This window comes from Salmo salar, chromosome ssa04, assembly GCF_905237065.1.
Source record: "Salmo salar chromosome ssa04, Ssal_v3.1, whole genome shotgun sequence".
NCBI lineage: Eukaryota > Metazoa > Chordata > Actinopteri > Salmoniformes > Salmonidae > Salmo > Salmo salar.
The window spans coordinates 60564276-60588426 of record NC_059445.1 but is presented as its reverse complement, the minus strand read 5'-3'; the positions used below and the strand labels follow the sequence as shown (position 1 = coordinate 60588426).

Sequence of the window (24151 nt, the reverse complement as noted above, 5' to 3'; positions counted from 1 at the left end):
TTCATAGATTGGTCAGGAGATTAATGACAATGGGACAGACATTATAGAATGGGGAAATGAAATAGCACAATCAACTTATTGTTGAGATGACAAGTGTTTTTTCCCATATAGCCAAGGACACACAGAACAACATTGCCTATTGTTTATTCAGGCTATATGAAATCCTGATCACCTAAATAGAACAAGACTTGTATGTAACTGAACTAATGAATAGCATTCATATTTTCTGGCACTCTCACAATTTCAAAGGTTGAGGTTTTCGACCTATGAAAGTCCCCTTTACAAGAACAGCTGATGCTCATAGGCCATGCTTGGGGGTGAAATCTGCTGAATTGGCTGCCCTTGTCTGGGTCTGTGTGTGAGGATAGGGACCTTGTCTGGGTCTGTGTGTGAGGATAGGGACCTTGTCTGGGTCTGTGTGTGAGGATAGGGACGTTGTCTGGGTCTGTGTGTGAGGATAGGGACCTTGTCTGGGTCTGTGTGTGAGGATAGGGACCTTGTCTGGGTCTGTGTGTGAGGATTGGGACCTTGTCTGGGTCTGTGTGTGAGGATAGGGACCTTGTCACAGGTCTGTCAAAGAAGCCTGGAGGCTGACCTGAAGCATAGGCTACAACCATTACATTTACACCCTAGTTCTGAACCGAAAATATTACAAGAACAATTGAACACAACACGTGCACAACTTAGAACAAAGTGTTAATCTTTAACAGCTTTATCAAGAGGAAGGGATAAATAATGTATATCTAAATCATAAGTAGGATACGTTTTTTAAAACCAAGAGTAGTCGCTGGTTTATATTAGTATGGCCATTCAAGGAAGCTTTTGATAGGGAACCTATGTGGTTGTGGAAAATGTAGAATCACAGCTTAAAAAAGCATATTCCGACTTATCATTCCGTCCTGAGCTGAATTTCTATTAGCTATTAGACTATTACCCTCAATATAATGGGAACAGAAAAATGACAAGAGACAGTTCTAGGAAGTGATATAATATGATCACAGAGAAATGAGTGTAAATGGTCTCGCCTTCTAGCGATGATTAAGAGGTGCCCTGATCCCATTTTAAAAGAATGCACTATATTTGGCTCCAAGTGGCCACCTGGGTGCCTCTTTGGCCCCACCCTTGTCCTTTACCCAGCCCAGTATTGTGCCTAGGATTCAGCCTAGGTCCCACCCCCTCTGTTCACCCGACCAACCAGAACTGGATGTGTCTGAGCTGAGGTACTCCATGGTGATTCATTAGTTAATTATGGCATATTGTGGGGTCACCATGGCAACGGCTGCTATAAAGAGTCAGCGTAGATGTTAGAGTCCCCTTCAACACAAGACATGTCATTGTAACTGAGCAATGTGGGGACTGCACCCCTCCCCCAAACCCCTCAGAGAACCCCTTTCTACTTACACACACACCAAGCGCAGATCAGACAATTTCTCAATGATTCAAAAGGCCTCCTCAGCTAGACCTGGCAATGATCATTACAAACATGTCATGGACTCAGACTCAAACTCAATTGCAATGAGCCAACTTTTAGATTAGAGCTGTTTAGCCCCTGGCACAATCTTGCACATGTTTCTGAATTCCCCTCCATTAACGATAAGCAGTATTGTCAAAGCTTCCGTCTGGAGAGAATACTCCACTAGCTAAAAAGCATCTTCTGACAATGTGGATTCACTTTGATCTTTTAATGTGCACTATACCTCATGTTCTTGAATAATGCTGTCTAACGCAGTACTTTTGATGACTAGTCATGTGAATAAACTATTAAATAAGTACTGATTTGTAATTTACTTTAATTAACCCCTAATCACGATCCTTGAAATGTCATACTGTGGCATGAATATTTAGCTGCTTAACTCACTCAGACATTTAACAAGATTTTCACTGGATGAATTCAGATTTTGGTTGAATAAGCTACAGGAAAACTAGCCAGAAAGAATTGAGTAACCTCAAAAGGGCATACATAATGTTTGTTACCATTGAGATCAAACTCAACCTACCCACTGAGTCTCACACATTAGTGAAATGCCACAACTGAGATGAGTGAAATGTGTGATACCCTGAGGTGAATTTCTGTCCCAACGCAGACACTTACATGGGGACCATGACCATACAGATCCAGCTAATGACATACATGGCTGACTTTGTTAATATTCCTTCAAAGGCAGAACAACGAGAGGTCAAGGTCACTTTTTGTACCCTATGACCTATAATTAAGGTATTAGGAAGCCAAAACCTTCAGTAAGACCTTCAGAAATAACCCTAGACTATCTGAACAGGGAGGATGAGGAAAAAGGACCTTGATATTGTCCTCAGCTCTTGCATGTCATCTTCGCTTTTGGCTCTGGCGAGTCTGACACCCCTGTGGACACACACTCGGTTCCCAATCTGTGTAACCAGACCTGCCAGTGCAAGCTACCACTCCCGGCAACAAGGAGGAGAATGCTCAGGGTAATCACGTTAGCTCCGTATCACTAGCTTATACCAGCCGCCTCACATTGAATGTCTTGAAACAAAAACCTGTGCCATATTGGGTTAGGTGCTCCGCCCTAACTGGTGTTGTGGTGAACTGATCTGGAACTATCTACAGTCTACATCTTGCTGTGTTGTCTTCACAAGCAGTTTTGTTGTCTGTGAGTGCTGTGGTTTGGTAATTGTTTTACAGTGGTGCCGAATTTAACAGCAAGGCAATGAGGGAACCAAAGAGTAATAAGAAACAATTGGAGGTGTAAAAGATGTACGCTACTATTATATTTTAATTTAAATGTACACCAAATGCAGCCACAGCTCATCACTAATTAATGAATTTGCCATCAAATCAATCAACCCAGTAGAAAGTGAAAATCCAACAATACAGGTTTTTTAAACGTTTTTTTAAAAGAACAAGCACGTTAGGGTTCTCACACTCACACAGTCATAGATATCATCACACCAGCATTCCCTAGCGACAGAACGCCTCCAGTTTTGGTATAAGATTACTATCCAGGTGGGATCTGCAGGTGCCTGTGGCCATGGAGGTGGTTTTTGTCAGGAGAAGAATACACATTCCTGATGCTGCATCGTTACCATGAGTAAGCCCATACAGTGGGGGGTCTTATTCAACCAGACAGACACCAACCACCAAAATCAAACATTGTAGGAGAGAAGATCCCTGTACTGATTGCAGGTTTTGTCAGGAGAGAAGCGCCTTTAAGTTGACTTTGATCCCCGCAGCTCTTCTCCCGTAATTCTCCATTCACTATTTCTCATGATTGTTTTGGATGGTGTGTGAAACAAATCACTTTGTTAGGGATTTTCATGGTGACTGTCTGCAATCAGTAAGTAATCAAAGCGAGTGAGATGGGGGGGAAGCATTGTATTCTGTGATCTTAATGATAGGGAGTTATCACGCCCTGACCGTAGAGATCCTTATTATTCTCTATGTTTGGTTAGGTCAGGGTGTGACTCGGGTGGGAAGATCTATGTTTTCTGTTTCTTTGTTTTTGGGCCGAGTGTGGTTCCCAATCAGAGACAGCTGTCTATCGTTGTCTCTGATTGGGAATCATACTTAGGCAGCCTGTTTTCTTCCTGTGTTTGTGGGAGGTTGTTTTCTGTTTAGTGTCTGTACCTGACGGAACAGTGCGTTTTCGTTTTCGCTTTTGTTATTTTGTTTGAGTGTGTTTATGAATAAAGTAATCATGGACACTTACCACGCTGCGCCTTGGTCCACTTCAACTACCACTTACGACGAGCGTAATAGAACCTCCCACCAAAAATGGACCAAGCAGCGTGGCCAGGATAGGTGGACATGGGAGGACATCCTGGACGGCAAAGGATCCTGGACGTGGGAGGAGATCCAGGCCAGATGGGATCGCCTCCCATGGGAACAGGTGGAAGCAGCGAGGGAGGAACGGCGATGAGATCGGGAGTCCCGGCAACAACGGAAGCCCGAGAGGCAGCTCCAAAACAAAAATGGGGGGGGGGCACACGGGGAGATTGGCAGAGTCAGGGTGGAGACCTGAGCCCACTCCCCGTGCTTACCGTGGGGAGTGTGTGACCAGTCAGGCACCGTGTTATACAGTGATGCGCACCGTATCTCCGGTGCGCATTCACAGCCCGGTGCGCTCATTGCAGGCTCCCCACATTTGCCGGACTAAAGTGAGCATTCAGCCAGGACGGATTGTGCCGGCTCAGCGCTCCTGGTCTCCAGTACACCTCCTCGGTCCAGGATATCCTGCGCCAGCTCTACGCACTGTGTCGCCAGTGCGCATTCACAGCCCAGTTCGTCCTGTGCCAGCGCCCCGCACTTGCCGGACTAAAGTGAGCATCCAGCCAAGACGGGTTGTGCCAGCCCTACGCTCCAGACCTCCAGTGCGCCTCCACGGCCCAGCATATCCTGTGCCAGCTCTATGCACTGTGTCGCCAGTGCGCCTTCACAGTCCAGTTCGTCCTGTGACAGCGCCCCGCACTTGCCGGGCTAATGTAAGCATCCAGCCAGGATGGGTTGTGCCAGCCCTACGCTCCAGACCTCCAGTGCGCCTCCACAGCCCAGTATATTCTGTGCCTGCTCCACGCACCCGGCCTCCAGTGCATCTCCCCAGTCCGGTGAGACCTGTTCCGGCTCCACGTACGAAGCCTCCAGTGATGATCCATGGTCTGAAGCCTCCAGTGATAATCCATGGCACAAAGCCTCCTGTGATGATCCATGGTCCGGAGCCTGTAGTGATGATCCCTGGCATGAAAGCCTCCAGTGATAATCCATGGCACGAAGCCTCCAGTGATAATCCATGGCCCGGAGCCTCCAGTGATAATCCATGGCCCGGAGTCTGTAGCCACGATCCATGGTGCGGAGCCTGCAGCGACGGTCCCCAGTCCGGAGCCTCCAGCGACGGTCTGGAGCCCCCAGCGACGGTCTGGAGCCCCCAGCGACGGTCCGCAGTCCGGAGCCTCCTGCGACGGTCGGCAGTTCAGAGCCTCCAGCGGGGGTTCCCAGTCCAGAGCCTCCGGCGATGATCTACGGTCCGGTTCCTCCGGCGATGATCCAGGGTCTGGAGCCTCCGGCAACGATCCACGGTCCGGTTCCACGAAAGTGGGGGGAACCCCAAGCAGAGGGGGATCTGCGTCCCGCACTGGAGCCTCCACCAGGTGGAGATGCCCACCCGGACCCTCCCCTATAGGTTCAGGTTTGCGGCCGGAGTCCGCACCTTTGGGGGGGGGGGGGGGGGGGTACTGTCACGCCCTGACCGTAGAGATCCTTATTATTCTCTATGTTTGGTTAGGTCAGGGTGTGACTCGGGTGGGAAGATCTATGTTTTCTGTTTCTTTGTTTTTGGGCCGAGTGTGGTTCCCAATCAGAGGCAGCTGTCTATCGTTGTCTCTGATTGGAAATCATACTTAGGCAGCCTGTTTTCTTCCTGTGTTTGTGGGAGGTTGTTTTCTGTTTAGTGTCTGTACCTGACAGAACAGTGCGTTTTTCGTTTTCGCTTTTGTTTTGCTGCGCCTTGGTCCACTTCAACTACCACTTACGACGAGCGTTACAGGAGTTCTGTGCAGGCAGCTATGGAAACCAGTCACACCTCAGACAGTGTTACCCCTAGGATTTATTTTCAGCAGCGGTGGCAAAGTTACAGGGCGGGGGCTTTGGTAGTGGGCGTGGCCAGGTGCACAGTTTTAGAGGCCTTCCTCTTGGCCGCAGAGTCAAAATGTTGCTGTTTTAAAGAAAATTTCCTGCAATTCTATAAATGTTGCCTTGGCTATTTTAGAGCTTGCAATAAAGGCACTACACTGTGCTTGTGCACGTGATATTACAACTTTTAACTTTAAACATTTTACAGTTTGAAAGCTTGTTCCTGCAATTCTACACATTTGTCATGGGGCTGTGAGAAAAATTGCAGTTTCAAAGCTAATTACCATTAATTCGACACATTATTTCCTGCAATTATACACATTTTGCCATGGCTTATGCCTTGTTCTTATGCTATCGAAGTGACTCAAACATAACAAAATCAACAGGGACCCCATGCCATAACATTTTTGGAATTTCAGCTTCTCTCTGACTGTCTAGTTTTTATTTAGGTCATTGTTACTTCTCAAAGATGATCTTATTAAATCATGTATTTCTCCATTATCTTTTTTACATACTTTACATCTGGTTTTAGTCATTTAAATTTACACTGAAAAAGTTTTACCATCCTGAAAAATTCCCCCCCCCCCCCCAAAAAAAGAATTGTTGCAGTGGCAGCCACAATTTAGCCGCGGCATATAGGGGCCTCAGGGCTACTCCTAATCCTCTGTTGGTTCATCTCTCCCTCATGTCCTCCACATCATCAGCACCTGACCTCACCCCAGTAAGCCCAACGGGAGTGGATTCATCATATGATACTAGGGTGAGGAATAGAGATATCATGTGTTTTGTGAATGTGATGATTAGTCATAACGGTCATCATTCTGGTATTTCCAGAATATGCATTACATTAATCTAGCAAGATAATGACTTTTTGTCAACCATTCTACAAAAATATGTCCAAGAAACAGGAAAGCACAAATACTGTGTGTTATTGACTGAGTATCAAGCTCTTGTTAACCTGTCTGTTTCAGACAAAATAATTCATTGATATGAGGTATTGGTCCAGCTGTACTTTTGAACCCCATTTTAATGAAGTGACAGCCTGCTTTGTCACAGTGATCTTGACTTGTTCATGAGACACTTGTAGTTTACATTTACATTTACATTTAAGTCATTTAGCAGACGCTCTTATCCAGAGCGACTTACAAATTGGTGCATTCACCTTATGATATCCAGTGGAACAACCACTTTACAATAGTGCATCTAAATCTTTTAAGGGGGGGGTTAGAAGGATTACTTTATCCTATCCTAGGTATTCCTTAAAGAGGTGGGGTTTCAGGTGTCTCCGGAAGGTGGTGATTGACTCCGCTGACCTGGCGTCGTGAGGGAGCTTGTTCCACCATTGGGGTGCCAGAGCAGTGAACAGTTTTGACTGGGCTGAGCGGGAACTGTGCTTCCTCAGAGGTAGGGGGGCCAGCAGGCCAGAGGTGGATGAACGCAGTGCCCTTGTTTGGGTGTAGGGCCTGATCAGAGCCTGAAGGTATGGAGGTGCCGTTCCCTTCACAGCTCCGTAGGCAATCACCATGGTCTTGTAGCGGATGCGAGCTTCAACTGGAAGCCAGTGGAGAGAGCGGAGTCTCTCCAGTCTTGTAGTTGAGTCTACAAAAGTCACGCTTGTCTTTCCAGACCACAATCATTCTGGAAAAGTCAACTTGGAGACTTAACGAGAGTGTGCAGATCATCTGAACTGGCACCTGTCTCCTAGTAAAGTAATTTGTGTGTGTGTTAATGGTGTTTGACCATTAAATCCTTACTGTCACCCCCATCTCTCCCCTCTCTGTTTGCTCTTCGGTGACACAACTGTGTGAGAGACAGATGGGAAACTCTGATACAAATCAAATGTTATTTGTCACATGCTTTGTAAACAAGAGGTGTAGACTAACAGTGAAATGCTTAATTACTTATAACAGGGAGAGAGGGAGAGAGAAAGAGAGACAGAGCAAGAGCGAAAGGTACAATCAATTTGAGATAGAGAAAATGAAATGTCAGCATGGAATCGTCTTTTTCTGCCTTCTCTCTATCACATAGAAAATAAAGGATTTTGGGCTCTGGGTCCACGTCAATGGCATTTTCACATTTGCTTCAGACTTGCCTTCTCTGCTCTATAGTCTGGACTTTACTGTACCTCGGCCTCAAGGGACTGTGCTACATGCTGCCTTTGTGACCTTCTTTCTAAATCCACTGGACCAGATTTAGCGCACTTGCAGGGGTGGTAGCAATGTCAATTCCTACTGTGTACAGTGATGACTGTTTGTACCCGCAGGTGAACAAACACACCCACATGGGGTAATGCATGCAGAGTGTGTGATGGATGTAGGTGACCTTAACTACACTGACAGTGTGGTACCTGTAGAGATCACTTTGTAAGCAGAAATTCTTGAGTAAAATATTAACACTAATTGTTCACCATTGTTTCTGATGTGGTCCTTGTTAGATTTAGAAGTCTAAATATACCACCATTGAGGAGATTGAATGTTTAATTCACCAAAAAGAAAACATATTGCCGAACCAGATATCCTGCACAACCTAAAATAATGTAAAAACATAACATATGTGTCCTGTTACATCTATTGTTCAACATAGCTCAACATAGCTCTATAACTGCCACTGTTCTTCATGTCTGCCCTATGGGTTGATCTTCCATCCATTTGTAACCCTATATCCCCCTGCACTGTGTCCCAGGCCCGGTTAGTGTATGGAGGGGGAGCCGGCCCTGCAGGACAGCTGGAGTGGCAGCTTCACTCTGGAGCCCCTCTCTGCTGCAGCTGTTAGCGGAGGTGACAGTCAAGTGATGAAAACAGCCGAGGTCATTAACGACCTGCAAGCTGAGACACCCTGGAGAAGCCCTTTTTCTAGGGTTGAGAGTTGGGGCCACTACTGTGTTTACAAGGGCCCATAAAACATTTTTTTTTATTTACAATGAAGGCCTACTCCGGCCAAACCCCGACGACGTTGGGCCAATTGTGCGCCACCCTATGGGACTCCTAATCCCGGCCGGATGTGATACAGCCTGGATTGGTGGACATTGCATCTCTTCCAATATTCTTCCAATTTACAGTAGGCTATTTCTTTACCTATAGAGAACAAAGGGTCATGTTAATAGGATAGAATGTTAATTCCTTGTTCCAATCCTTTTATGCCATGGCATTACCTTATTGGATTATTACATTAGCTGATGATATTCATGCTATATCCTCATAGAAATGGTTTAGGGTTAATGTGCACAATAAATCATATTTTCTAATTTCATTTATCAGTCCTAGTTCATGATACAGCCACCCTATTGTGAATGTAACCAATGTGAAATGGCTAGCTAGTTAGCGGGGTGGGTAACGATGCTTCGAGGGTGGCTGTTTTCTGTGTGTGCAGAGGGTCCCTGGTTCGAGCCCAGGTAGGGGCGAGGAGAGGGACGAAAGCTTGTTACATAAAGATAGCCAAATGAGATACCGTGTTGGCCAAGAGGTGTTATTCCAGGCATAATGTAAACTTACCATCCGTAATTGATATAATTTCTTTCTCCCAAGAAAAATACTCGTGTTTCTCACTAAATACAAAAGGAAAGGGGGAAGGAATTTGGAAATCCAAAATGTTCTCCTACAGACAGTACAATAGAGTAGACGACAGACCTTTTCTGCAACTCCACGCCCTCACCCCCCTCCCTCGCTTTCCTTCCCTGCAGTCCAGACTGGCTCGCGCTCTCCTTGTGCGGGCAAACCAACTAGTTTCATTCTAAGGACTGGATAAGACGAGAGGAACAGCATGGCTTTCCCAAAGAACTCGTTCCTATTGTTGTTTGTTCTTATTTGTTCCCTCAGTTTGAATGGTAAGTAAGACAAATACTGCAATTTTGCTTTGTTTTTGATATTGGGAAACTTTTCTCGAGGGTTTGACAAATGTTTACAACGGTGAGAGTTTGAATGCACTTCGGCATGCATCCCGACTGAGTGAGGGATGCTGTAGCAGCCCAACGTGGCTTTCGATATTAGGCTGTTTTGAATGTAAAGTTTCATTTATTTCAACACAGTCACATTAAAACCAAATAGATTTTAGACTTTTTGTGAAGCCTTGGACAGTAATTAAGCCATAATACACACTTTGAGTCAAGATTTTGTAGCGTATTTCCAGATTCGGGGGAAGCAAGTGTGCAAATATTGAAACGTGAACGGTTGGAGCATACCCTGAGTGAACAACGTATTATGAACACCTGCTCTTTCTATGACATAGGCTGAACAGGTGAATCCATGGGAAAGCTATGATCCCTTATTGATGTCACTTGTTAAATCCACTTCAATCAGTGTAGATGAAGAGGAGGAGACATGTTAAATAATGTTTTTTAAGCCTTGAGACAATTGAGACATGCATTGTGTATGTGTGCCATTCAGAGGGTGAATGGGCAAGACAAAAGATGTAAGTGCCTTTGCACGGGGAATGGTACTAGGTGCCATGCGCACTGGTTTGAGTGTGTCAAGAACTGCAAAGCTGCTTGGTTTTTCACGCTAAACAGTTTCCCGTGTGTATCAAGAACGGTCCACCACCTAAAGGACATCCAGCCAACTTGACAACTGTGGGAAGCATTGGAGTCAGCATGGGCCAGCATCCATGTGGAACGCTTTTGACACCTTGTAGAGTCCATGGCCCGATGAATTGAGGATGTTCTGAGGGCAAAAGGGGGTGCAACTCATTATTTGGAAGTTGTTTTGGGGAAATTAAAAAGCGTCCATACTTCCAAACGAGTAAAAACCTGCTATAGACAGAGTTAATTGAACATTTTATTGACGTCTCATTTTTAAAATGGTAATTTAAGTGGCCTATTCATTAGGTATAGGCTAAGATTTTAATTACCGTTGCAAAACTGGCATCATGGCGAGTGTGACTATGAAATCACGTTGCCAATTATCACAGCAAATATCCATGCACGTGTTAATTCTGGAATTCTGTGTAAACGATGATGTGTTTTTGCCTTATTAACATAATTCGCTTACCAATATTACCATATGATATGTGTTGGACCGCCAAAGTCCATGGTGCATATTGTTTAATTAAGAGCTGACTGCTGTCAATGGCATATCTCTGTTTTTCATCTCCTGGACCAGGGGCCTTCTTTTAAGTATAAACTATGTTAGGTGTTCACTGTGCCAGCTTTGATAAAAAAATCATAAGAAGCTCCAGGACATAGTTCTGCAGATAAAATATCAGGCATAAACAAGCGCGTATTAGTCACATTTTGACTCTATTCTTTTCCCACAGTTGTGACTAAAAATGCATAGGTTTGGGTTACTGTGGTCATGTGAATGTAAAGTTAGGATATGGTCATCTGACACTGTGTTGTAAATACTTTGCATGAGTATGGTGTGGCCTTCCCTCTCCCTCCACCACTTCACAACAGGACAACACTCACTCTGCCCTGGCCTTATCCCTAATTTTGCCTCCAATCCCTGTTTTTTCCTCTTTTAACCATGTCTTAATTGGGTCACCTCCACTTAATCCTCAGCTCCTCCTCATCCCCTGGGAGATGGGGTAAAGCTGTCTGTTTTGGGATTATTGACTAGAGATAGAGTCTACCCTTGGTCAATCTGGAGCCTCTAAACAGAGACTGTTGTGAGTATGATGCCCCTCCTCATTTAGGCATTTTGAAGGCACTTGTATCTTACATTCTTAAAAGTAGATAACAGCATTTCCATATGAGGAATTCAACAAAATACTTGAAATTATATTGAGCATGCATGCCTAATCTATTCCTGCCTTTTACTGTAACTCAAAAACATGAGGGCATTTCAGGACTAACCATCTATAATCAGACTCCTGAGGTTGGAGATTCTCTAATCAAGTTTTAGAGAACCAAATCATCCAAAAAAATGAAAGTAGTGCTGCTCCCTGAGCAGAGAAATCAGGCCTGTCTTTCTTTGAATGACACAAACGCTGCCGTTATTTATGAGGTTGCATTATATCTCCATATTTCTTGACGCATTGGCCCATTCCCCGCATACATTTTTATATTAATTCAGATTAAGGAAATAATAGACTTCAAATTAAGCCTTCATTCGAATATGGAAGTACATTACTGAATCCGTCCATCATAGGAGCCTCAGTAGGCCTATGCCCACTCAGTGAGCAGCCCACTTCCTGCTTGATGGAGCATCCCCTGACCTCTGCTGATGGAAGCACAATGGGATGCTGTTCCCACTCAGAGACCAGTCTTTGCACACTGCTAGGTTCATCAACAATGGAGCCCTGCTTTTCCTGCAGCTTAATATTCAGAAGTATTACAGTTCTCTAAGTATGTATTCGGGACTGAACTCAGATGACCCAAAATATTAAATTAAAGAAGGCATCTGAAAGGAAGCTTTTAAAACGACTGAAGGAAATTCTATGGACATATTTAAAGCATCTTTGGTAGAGGAAGATGTTCTCTTCACATCTTCAATGATTCCCTCTTCTAGAAAGAGGGGGGAGGGAACGAGAGAGAGAGAGTTTTTCAAGACTGAATATAACCTTAGTTTTGGCAGTGATTATTTTACTGAGGAAAGGAGCCCTCAGCCCTTCTTAAAAATCTATTTTGAAGAGCTCCCCAGATTACACACTATTCATCACGAATGGAAACATTCATGGCATAATAATACACAGCTGCTAGTGGTTCTCTGACATGTACATCTAGATAAGATATAATGCCATTAACCAGAGCCCCTGGCTGAGATATCAACCTGTCACTTTCTGATGGGGGAACTCCGCATGCTCATTAGAGTATAATGCAATTGAATGTTAATCATCACTTGTCACCATATGATGTAATGTCATAGACATCCAACAGGGGGCAGCAAGAGGGTCAATTATTATGGATGGTCTATTAAATATATAAATATGCTTAATCCTAAAGCAAACTCTCAGGCTCCCAGCAATGTTTCAGATTGATTATTATATTCAAGCCATGCTTTCTCGCAGAGGAAAAACATTCTATAAAATGAAATCTTTTTTTTTGAGGCCAAGACTGAAAGAACAGAAGTCTGGCTGAACAATGGTATTCTAGCTCCAGCAGCCAGACACTTCTCAATACCATGAGAGCATACTGTACCCATAAGCTCATACCTTTTGTGACTTTCCCCCTCTTTTCTTCACAACTCCTCCGTTAGAGAAGTGAGCAGCTGTGGAAATGGGGTGGATTTGCCGTGTGACGGTCCAGAGGCAGCTGGGATGTGTGCAGCTGTGGGCCTCGTCCATACTGCGTTAGTGCATTAGCCTGAGTGACAGCTAGCCACGGCACATACTCAAACATACTGACTCTTTGTGTTCTTTAGAGAGAGGGTGCTGGCTGAGCCCAGAGGCTTAAAAAAGGGCCTTGAAATAGTGCTGATGATTAGCCGACACCAATACATTAGCCGACACATAACGATAAAGACAATACAGACAAAAATACTTAAAATGTGCATACATTTAAAACATAGACATTATAGATGTATATACAGTTGAAGTCGGAACTTTACATACACCTTAGCCAAATACATTTAAACTCAGTTTTTCACAATTCCTGACATTTAATCCTTGTAAAAATTCCCTGCCTTAGGTCAGTTAGGATCACCACTTTATTTTAAGAATGTGAAATGTCAGAATAATAGTAGAGAGAATGATTTATTTCAGCTTTTATTTCTTTCATCACATTCCCAGTGTGTCAGAAGTTTACATACACTCAAATAGTATTTGGTAGCATTGCCTTTAAATTGTTTAACTTGGGTCAAACGTTACGTGTAGCCTTCCACAAGCTTCCCACAATAAGTTGGGTGAATTTTGGCCCATTCCTCCTGACATAGCTGGTGTAACTGAGTCAGGTTTGTAGGCCTCCTTGCTCGCACACGCTTTTTCAGTTCTGCCCACAAATCTTCCATAGGATTCAGGTCAGGGCTTTGTGATGGCCATTCCAATACCTTGACCTTGTTGTCCTTCAGCCATTTTGCCACAACTTTGGAAGTATGCTTGGGGTCAATGTCCATTTGGAAGACCCATTTGCGACCAAGCTTTAACTTCCTGACTGATGTCTTGAGATGTTGCTTCAATATATCCACATAATTTTCCTACCTCATGGTGCCATCTATTTTGTGAAGTGCACCAGTCCCTCCTGCAGCAAAGCACCCCCACAACATGATGTTGCCACCCCCGTGCTTCACGGTTGGGATGGTGTTCTTCGGCTTGCAAGCCTCCCTCTTTTTCAGACCAGAGGATATTTCTCCAAAAAGTACGATCTTTGTGCAGTTGCAAACCGTAGTCTGGCTTTTTTATGGCAGTTTTGGAGCAGTGGCTTCTTCTTTGCTGAGCGGGCTTTCAGGTTATATTGATATTGGACTCATTTTACTGTGGATATAGATACTTTTGTACCTGTTTCCTCCAGCATCTTCACAAGGTCCTTTGCTGCTGTTCTGGGATTGAGTTGCACATTTCACACCAAAGTACGTTCATCTCTAGGAGACAGAACGCGTCTCCTTCCTGAGCGGTGTGACGGCTGCGTGGTCCCATGGTGTTTATACTTGCGTACTATTGTTTGTACAGAGGAACATGGTACCTTCAGGCGTTTGGAAATTGCTCCCAAGGATGAACCAGACTAGATCTGAATGAAAGAAATAATGTTATTAAATACTTTTTTCTTTACATAGTTGACCAGTCTACCATTTTTTTCTGAGGTCTTGGCTGATTTCTTTTGATTTTCCCATGATGTCAAGCAAAGAGGCACTGAGTTTGAAGGTAGGCCTTGAAATACATCCACAGGTACACCTCCAATTGACTCAAATGATGTCAATTAGCCTATTAGAAGCTTCTAGAGCCATGACATAATTTTCTGGAATTTTCTAAGCTGTTTAAAGGCACAGTCAACTTAGTGTATGTAAACTTCTGACCTACTGGAATTGTGATACAGTGAATTATAAGTTAAATAATCTGTCTGTAAACAATTGTTGGAAAAATGACTTGTCATGCACAAAGTATATGTCCTAACCGACTTGCCAAAACGATAGTTTGTTAACAAGAAATTTGTGGAGTGGTTGAAAAACGAGTTTTAATGACTCCAAGACAAGTGTATGTAAACTTCCGACTTCAACTGTACACTGAGTATACTGACTGTATATATTTACACTACATTACCAAAAGTATGTGGACATGCTCGTCAAACATCTCATTCCAAAATCATGGCCATTAATATGGAGTTGGTCTTCCCTTTGCTGCTATAACAGCCTCCACTTTTCTGGGAAGGCTTTCCACCAGATGTTGGAACATTGCTGCGGGGACTGTGTGTGTGGACACCCCTGCAAATTAGTGGATTTGCCTATTTCAGCCACACCTGTTGCTGACAGGTATATAAGATTGAGAACACAGCCGTGCAATCTCCATAGACAAACATTGGCAGTAGAATGGCCTTACTGAAGAGCTCATTGACTTTCAACGTGGCACTGTCATAGGATTCCAACAAGTCATAGGGTTACAACAAGTCAGTTCATAAAATATCTGCCCTGCTAGAGCTGCCACAGTCAACTGTAAAGGCTGTTATTGTGAAGTGGAAATGTCTAGGAGCAACAACGGCTCAGCTGTGAAGTGGTAGACCACACAAGCTCACAGAACGTAAAAATTGTCAGTCCTCGGTTGCAACACTCACTACCAAGTACCAAACTGCCTCTGGAAGCAACATCAGCACAATAACTGTTCGTCAGGAGCTTCATGAAATGGGTTTCCATGGCTGAGCAGCCGCACACAAGTCTAAGATCACTATGCGCAATGCCAAGTGTCGGCTGGAGTGGTGTGCAGCTTGCCACCATTGGACTCTGGAGCAGTGGAAACGTGTTCTCTGGAGTGATGAATCATGCTTCACCATCGAGGAGACCGACGGATGAATCTGGGTTTGGCGGATGCCAGGAGAACGCAACCTGCCCCAATGCATTGTACCAACTGTAAAGTTTGGTGGAGAAGGAATAATGGTTCGGGGCTGTTTTTCATGGTTTGGGCTAAGCCCTTACTTCCAGTGAAGGGAATTCTTAACGCTACAGGATACAATTACATTCTAGACGATTCTGTGCTTCCAACTTTGTGTCAACAGTTTGGGGAAGGCTTTTTCCTGTTTCAGCATGACAGTGCCCCTGTGCACAAAGCGAGTTCAATACAGAAATGGTTTGTTGAGATCTGTTTGAACTAATAACACACAAACAATTATACGTTTTCATGTCTTTATTGAACACACCGTGTAAACATTCACAGTGCAGGGTGAAAAATGTATGGAAACCCTTGGATTCAATAACTGGTTGACCCTCCTTTGGCAGCAATAACCTCAACCAAACGTTTTCTGTAGTTGCGGATCAGACCTGCACAACGGTCAGGAGGAATTTTGGACCATTCCTCTTTACAAAACTGTTTCAGTTCAGCAATATTCTTGGGATGTCTGGTGTGAACTGCTCTCTTGAGGTCATGCAACAGCATCTCAATCGAAGGTCAGGACACTGACAGGGCCACTCCAGAAGGCGTATTGTCTTCTGTTGAAGCCATTCTGTTGTTGATTTACTTCTGTGTTTTGGGTCGTTGTCCTGTTGCATCACCCAACTTCTGCTGAGCTTCAATTGGCAGACAGATAGCCTAACATTCTCCTGCAAAATGTCTTGATAAACTTGGGAATTACATTTTCCGTCGATGATAGCAAGCTGTCCAGGCCCTGAGGCAGCAAAGTAGCCCCAAACCATGATGTTTCCTCCACCATACTTTACAGTTGGGATCAGGTTTTGATGTTGGTGTGCTGTGCCTTTTTTCCTCCTCACATAGTGTTGTGTGTTCCTTCCAAACAACTCAACTGTAGTTTCATCTGTCCATAGAATATTTTGCCAGTAGTGCTGTGGAACATCCAGGTGCACTTTGGCAAACTTCAGACCTGCAGCAATGTTTTTTGGACAGCAGTTGCTTCTTCCGTGGTGTCCTCCCATAAACACCATTCTTGTTTAGTGTTTTATGTATCGTAGACTCGTCAACAGAGACGTTAGCGTGTTCCAGAGATTTCTGTAAGTCTTTAGCTGACACTCTAGGATTCTTCTTAATGTCATTGAGCATGCTGTGCTCTAGCAGTCATCTTTACAGGATGGCAACTCCTAGGGAAAGTAGCAAAAGTGATGAACTTTCTCAATTTATAGACAATTTGTCTTACTGTGAACTGATGAACATCAAGGCTTTTTAGAGATACTTTTGTAACCCTTTCCAGCTTTATGCAAGTCAATGATTCTTAATCTTAGGTCTAAGATCTTTTTTGTTCGAGGCATGGTTCACATCAGGCAATGCTTCTTGTGAATAGCAAACTCACATTTTGTGAGTGTTTTCTATCGGGCAAAGCAGCTCTAACCAACATCTCCAATCTCGGCTCATTGATTGGACTACAGGTTAGCTGATTCCAATTAGCATTTGGAGAAGTCATCAGCTTAGAAGTTCACATACAGTGGGGAGAACAAGTATTTGTTACACTGCCTATTTTGCAGGTTTTCCTACTTACAAAGCATTTTGTAAGGTGTTCTTTGGGTTGTATTCATCCTTCTTCTTCCTCCAAACACGGCGAGTGGAGTTTAGACCAAAAAGCTATATTTTTGTCTCATCAGACCACATGACCTTCTCCCATTCCTCCTCTGGATCAACCAGATGGTCATTGGCAAACTTCAGACGGGCCTGGACATGTGCTGGCTTGAGCAGGGGGACCTTGCGTGCACTGCAGGATTTTAATCCATGACGGCGTAGTGTGTTACTAATGGTTTTCTTTGAGACTGTGGTCCCAGCTCTCTTCGGGTCATTGACCAGGTCCTGCCGTGTAGTTCTGGGCTGATCCCTCACCTTCCTCATGATCATTGATGCCCCACGAGGTGAGATCTTGCATGGAGCCCCAGACCGAGGGTGATTGACCGTCATCTTGAACTTCTTCCATTTTCTAATAATTGCGCCAACAGTTGTTGCCTTCTCACCAAGCTGCTTGCCTATTGTCCTGTAGCCCATCCCAGCCTTGTGCAGGTCTACAATTTCATCCCTGATGTCCTTACACAGCTCTCTGGTCTTGGCTATTGTGGAGAGGTTGGAGTCTGTTTGATTGAGTGTGTGGACAGGTGTATTTTATACAGGTAATGAGTTCAAACAGGTGCAGTTAATACAGGTAATGAGTGGAGAACAGGAGGGCTTCTCAAAGAAAAACTAACAGGTCTGTGAGAGCCGGAATACTTACTGGTTGGTAGGTGATCAAATACTTATGTCATGCAATAAAATGCAAATTAATTACTTAAAAATCATACAATGTGATTTTCTGGATTTTTGTTTTAGATTCCGTCTCTCACAGTTGAAGTGTACCTATGATAAAAATTACAGACTACATGCTTTGTAAGTATGAAAACCTGCAAAATCGGCAGTGTATCAAATACTTGTTCTCCCCACTGTACTTATTCCAACATACACTGAATGTTTAAATGATTTATTCAATATAGACAAGGAAAATACAATAATTTCTGTGTTATTAGTTGAAGCACACTATGTGTGTCTATTGTTGTAACTTAGATGAAGATCAGATCAAATTTGATGACCAATTTATGCAGAAATCCAGGTATTTCCAAAGGTTTCACATATGTTTTATTGCCACTGTATGTATTTGTATATATGTATACAAAAAAATAAAGGGAACACTTAAGCAACACATCCTAGATCTGAATGAAAGAAATAATGTTATTAAATAATTTTTTCTTTACATAGTTGAATGTGCTGACAACAAAATCACACAAAAATAATCAATGGAAATCCAATTTATCAACCCATGGAGGTCTGGATTTGGAGTCACACTCAAAATTAAAGTGGAAAACCACACTACAGGCTGATCCAACTTTGATGTAATGTCCCTAAAACAAGTCAAAATGAGGCTCAGTAGTGTGTGTGGCCTCCACGTGCCTGTATGACCTCCCTACAACGCCTGGGCATGCTCTTGATGAGGTGGCGGATGGTCTCCTGAGGGATCTCCTCCCAGACCTGGACTAAAGCATCCGCCAACTCCTGGACAGTCTGTGGTGCAACGTGGCGTTGGTGGATGGTGCGAAACATGATGTCCCAGATGTGCTCAATTGGATTCAGGTCTGGGGAACGGGTGGGCCAGTCCATAGCATCAATGCCTTCCTCTTGCAGGAACTGCTGACACACTCCAGCCACATGAGGTCTAGCATTGTCTTGCATTAGGAGGAACCCAGGGCCAACCGCACCAGCATATGGTCTCACAAGGGGTCTGAGGATCTCATCTCGGTACCTAATGGCAGTCAGGCTACCTCTGGCGAGCACATGGAGGGCTGTGCGGCCCCCCAAAGAAATGCCACCCCACACCATGACTGACCCACCGCCAAACCGGTCATGCTGGAGGATGTTGCAGGCAGCAGAACGTTCTCCACGGCGTCTCCAGACTCTGTCACGTGCTCAGTGTGAACCTGCTTTCATCTGTGAAGAGCACAGGGCGCCAGTGGCGAATTTGCCAATCTTGGTGTTCTCTGGCAAATGCCAAACGTCCTGCATGGTGTTGGCCTGTAAGCACAACCCCCACCTGTGGACGTTGGGCCCTCATACCACCCTCATGGAGTCTGTTTCTGACCGTTTGAGCAGACACATGCACATTTGTGGCCTGCTGGAGGTCATTTTGCAGGGCTCTGGCAGTGCTTCTCCTGCTCCTCCTTGCACAAAGGCAGAGGTAGCGGTCCTGCTGCTGGGTTGTTGCCCTCCTACGGCCTCCTCCACGTCTCCTGATGTACTGGCCTGTCTCCAGGTAGCGCCTCCATGCTCTGGACACTACGCTGACAGACACAGCAAACCTTCTTGCCACAGCTCGCATTGATGTGCCATCCTGGATGAGCTGCACTACCTGAGCCACTTGTGTGGGTTGTAGACTCCGTCTCATGCTACCACTAGAGTGAAAGCACCGCCAGCATTCAAAAGTGACCAAAACATCAGCCAGGAAGCATAGGAACTGAGAAGTGGTCTGTGGTCCCCACCTGCAGAACCACTCCTTTATTGGGGGTGTCTTGCTAATTGCCTATAATTTCCACCTGTTGTCTATTCCATTTGCACAACAGCATGTGAAATTTATTGTCAATCTGTGATGCTTCTTAAGTGGACAGTTTGATTTCACAGAAGTGTGATTGACTTGGAGTTACATTGTGTTGTTTAAGTGTTCCCTTTATTTTTTATATATATATATATACACAAAATTATGTGGACACTCCTGCAAATGAGTGGATTTGCCTATTTCAGCCACACCCGTTGCTGACAAGTGTATAAGATAGAGCACACAGCCATGCAATCTCCATAGACAAACATTGGCAGTAGAATAGCCTTACTGAAGAGCTCAGTGACTTTCAACGTGGCACCGTCATAGGATGCCACCTTTCCAACAAATCAGTTCGTAAAATTCTGCCTTGCTTGAGCTGCAGCGGTCAACTGTAAGTGCTGTTACTGCCCCAATGCATAGTACCAAATGTAAAGTTTGGTGGAGGAGGAGTGTGTGTGTATATATATACATATATATATACACACACATTTACATACACACATACACTCATTACCGGTCATACACACACACTACCTACTCATTCAAGGGTTTTTCTTTATTTTTACTATTTTCTACATTGTAGAATAATTGTGAATACATCAAAACTATGAAATAACAGATATGGAATCATGTAGTAACCAAAAAACTGTTAAACATATCAAAATATATTCAAATAGCCACAAATGTACTTTTAACAAGGCACACCTGTTAACCTCTTGGGGCTAGGTGGGACGCTAGCGTGCCACCCGTGGTGCACTCCATCAACAGCAGGTGCATTTCAAGAGCGGCAAATTTGAATCCAAATAAATGTCAAAATTCAAATTTTTCAAAAATACAACTATTTTACACCATTTGAAAGATAAACATCTCCTTAATCTAACCACGTTTTACGATTTCAAAAAGGTTTTACGGCGAAAGCATAAATTTAGAGTATGTTAGGACAGTACATTTACAAGAGTTGTGTGTAATGTTTTGTCAAGTCAAAGACAGGGTCACCAAAACCATAAAACCAGCTAAAATGATGCACTAACCTTTTACAATCTCCATCAGATGACACTCCTAGGACATTATGTTAGACAATGCATGCATTTTTAGTTCTATCAAGTTCATATTTATATCCAAAAACAGCGTTTTACTATGGCATTGATGTTGAGGAAATCGTTTCCCTCCAATAACCGGCAGTCAAGTCAGCGTCACAAATTAAATAATTAAAATTAGAAAACATTGGTAAAATATTATATTGTCATTTAAAGAATTATAGATTTACATCTCTTGAACTCAATCAACTTGCCAGATTTAAAAATAACCTTACTGGGAAATCACACTTTGCAATAATCTGAGCACTGCGCCCAGAAAAATACGCGTTGCGATACAGACTAGACGTCATGTTGGGGAGATCTAAAATCGAAAATACTATGTAAATAATCCATTACCTTTGATTCTCTTCATCAGATGTCACTTCCAGGTATCACAGGTCCATAACGAATGTAGTTTTGTTCAAAAAAGCTCATCATTTATGTCCAAAAATCTCCGTCTCGTTAGCACATGATGTAAGCCAGCCGGACTTCTCGTCATGAACGAGGGGAAAAAATATATTTCCGTTCGTTCAAACATGTCAAACGTTGTATAGCATAAATCATTAGGGCCTTTTTTAACCAGAACATGAATAATATTCAAGGTGGACGAATGCATACTCTTTTATAACGTATTGGAACGAGGGTACCCAACATGAACTCGCGCGCCAGGTGTCTAATGGGACATCATCGTTCCATGGCTCTTGTTCGGTCAGATCTCCCTCCAGAAGACTCAAAACACTTTGTAAAGGCTGGTGACATCTAGTGGAAGCAATAGGAAGTGCCAAAATATTCCTAAGCCCCTGTGTTTTTCAATGGGATAGGTTTAAAGTCAATACAACACATCAGGTATCCACTTCCTGTCAGAAAATGTCTCAGGGTTTTGCCTGCCAAATGAGTTCTGTTATACTCACAGACACCATTCAAACAGTTTTAGAAACTTTAGAGTGTTTTCTATCCATATATAATAAGTATATGCATATTCTAGTTACTGGGTAGGATTAGTAACCAGATTAAATCGGGTACATTTTTTTTATCCAGACGTGCAAATGCTGCCCCCTAGACCCAACAGGTTAATTAAAATGCATTCCAGGTGACTACCTCATGGAAGCTGGTTGAGAGAATGCCAAGAGTGTGCAAAGCTGTCATCAAGGCAAAGGGTGGCTATAATTTTATTTGTTTAACACTTTTCTGGTTTCTGCATGATTCCATATGTGTTATTTCATAGTTTTGATGTCTTCACTATTATTCTACAATGGGCTTGAATGAAAGAGCGGGAAGACTGAGGAACAAAGGGAGAAGCTAAGCTTTCGTAAATACATTATCTTATGTATTCTAAATTACCGCCCATTTGGAAAAGGAAAATGCAATAAATATTTACTCTGAGCTGTGCTTCGGTAGGTTGGTCGTAGATGCTGGTCGTGTTGGCCAACAGAGATCATGCTGTCCTCGGAAGAATGTCTCTGGTGGTAAATTGGATACGTTGTAGTATCTTCATTGTGTGTTAGACTGGATACGTCATCCATCCTTTCCTAGCCCATGTTTACAGCTGCTGTTGCTAACTCAATGGCTAGGATGTCTCACTTCTTTAGTGAATAAGAGTTCAAAGTTCATACCATTCACAACCAAAGCTCACGCTGAGGTTGGCTTAGTTCTGTAGTTGACATGTTAGTCCTTTTTAATGTATGGACCGTCATCCTATCGTCCTCGGAACAGGAGGTTACATTTTCGTCAAGGGCTTATATAGTGGAGGGAGAGAAGGGTGTGTTTCATAGTTTATAACCCATGTCTCTTCACAGGGGAGGGCCACTGATTGAGCAGGGCTCTAACCTTATGAAAACCCAATTCTCTCATTTGGAAGCTAAAATTACATTTAATCTTTTCACAAATAGCTTCATATTCAAACATTTAAATTGCACAACAATTCCATGTGAATCTGAAAGCTATAATGTGTAGACTTTCCCAGATACAGTTTATGTCGTCCTGTCATCAGTCATAATGTCTCAGATGACAACCGAACTGATATCATATTCATTAAGTACCAACGCATATTTTCAACTGGTTCTATTACCGAAATATGGTTCCTTTCCCCCCACTTTTTTGATGTTCCCAGACTCTCTATGTTTAACAAAGGCTATTCAAGAGTCCTTCAGTAGAGTCAGAGAGAGAGAGAAGGGAGAAAGGTTTTTATGGGGGGGGTCATGAACCTTACCTACAGGCCAACGTCATGACAGGTGTGTGTACATACAATTACTGATAGAAATACTGACTAAAAGGTATTGGTGGAAAATATGCTCTTGAACTGATATTCGATTTAGAGTAGAGCTTAAAAAGTGTCATCTGCTTGCACTGTGTCTCAGTAGACTTTTTTGGCCAAGCCATGCAGTTTACATTCCCAGTTGCTTTTTGCTTGGTGCTGGGACTCCAACTTTACCAAAACATTAATTGAACCTTTAAACTTCCGATCATTTATTCTGATTGACCTTAAATGTCCAGAGCCCTGACAGCTGCATTCAGGAGCTCAGACGACCATGACACCTCTCATTCTGGAGACTCATTGATCAAGGCCAAAGAGCCATGGAGTTAGGTCCTGAGCCTTGCTGTGCTAAGCCCCCCTGAGCAATGATGAGGTGAGACAGGACCATGGTGCCCGGGGGAAGTGCCAAAACGGTCCACCCCCTCTGCACCATTTGAAGTTGTTCACTGAAGGGTGGACCAAAACAATGAGTAGGGGCTTCTATGGGCCCCAGGTTGCTCCACCCAGGCTTTGATTAGAGGAGGGGGGGTCTTCCTAATCCGAAGTGTATCTAGACCTGTATATAGGGGGTCTAGAGGCTGTGTGCTGATCTGAAGAAAGTCTTGGTTTGTTTTGATTCAGTTTCTTTAGTGGAGCTCTTTCATTGATTATGGTTACATACCCATGGCTTTAGATTTTGGTTGGACGTCTTTGCCACGTTGTTAAAAAATAAAACAGGCACAGACAGGTATATCAAAGAGGCATTCAGCAACCAGTGCATGAGCAGGCATCCACCCTGGGCCTGAGCTGAGGGCTTTGCCATACATACAGTATCTCCAGACTGTGGATTATTAATCTTAATGTGGGTTTTCATATTGAACAGTTGCTCTATATAAAGTGATTAGAATTATTCCTGCCCTCTTGGAGGGAATTCCTCAGCATTGACTTATTCGTGCCAGAAAACAGTAAAAAAAAAACTCCTCTTGAGATTAACCGTTTTATTCAGGGCATCTCTTTCATCAGAATGGAATGTGTTAGACCCAGGGGAGAACGACTGCTCCCTCTCATTGAAGCGCGGAAGTTCAATGCCGACCGTGGTACTGCAGGCATTGTTTGCAGAAAACAGCATCCCCCATTATAGGGAATGTGATCTTGGATGGCAATCCTCGTGTAAAAAGATA

At 43.6% G+C, this 24151-nt stretch overlaps 1 protein-coding gene across 2 annotated transcripts in view; it reads left to right on the top strand.

Annotated features, from left to right (window-relative positions):
- Positions 1-9279: 9279 nt before the first annotated feature.
- LOC106603454 (cell surface glycoprotein MUC18) overlaps positions 9280-24151 on the top strand; it is a 100379-nt gene continuing 85507 nt past the window's right edge. For both annotated transcript variants that reach the window (XM_014197164.2, XM_045717159.1), the window contains exon 1: positions 9280-9425. In XM_014197164.2, coding sequence (XP_014052639.1) covers positions 9362-9425 — 64 coding nt within the window. In that variant the 5' untranslated portion in view covers positions 9280-9361. The remainder of the gene's footprint in view (positions 9426-24151) is intronic.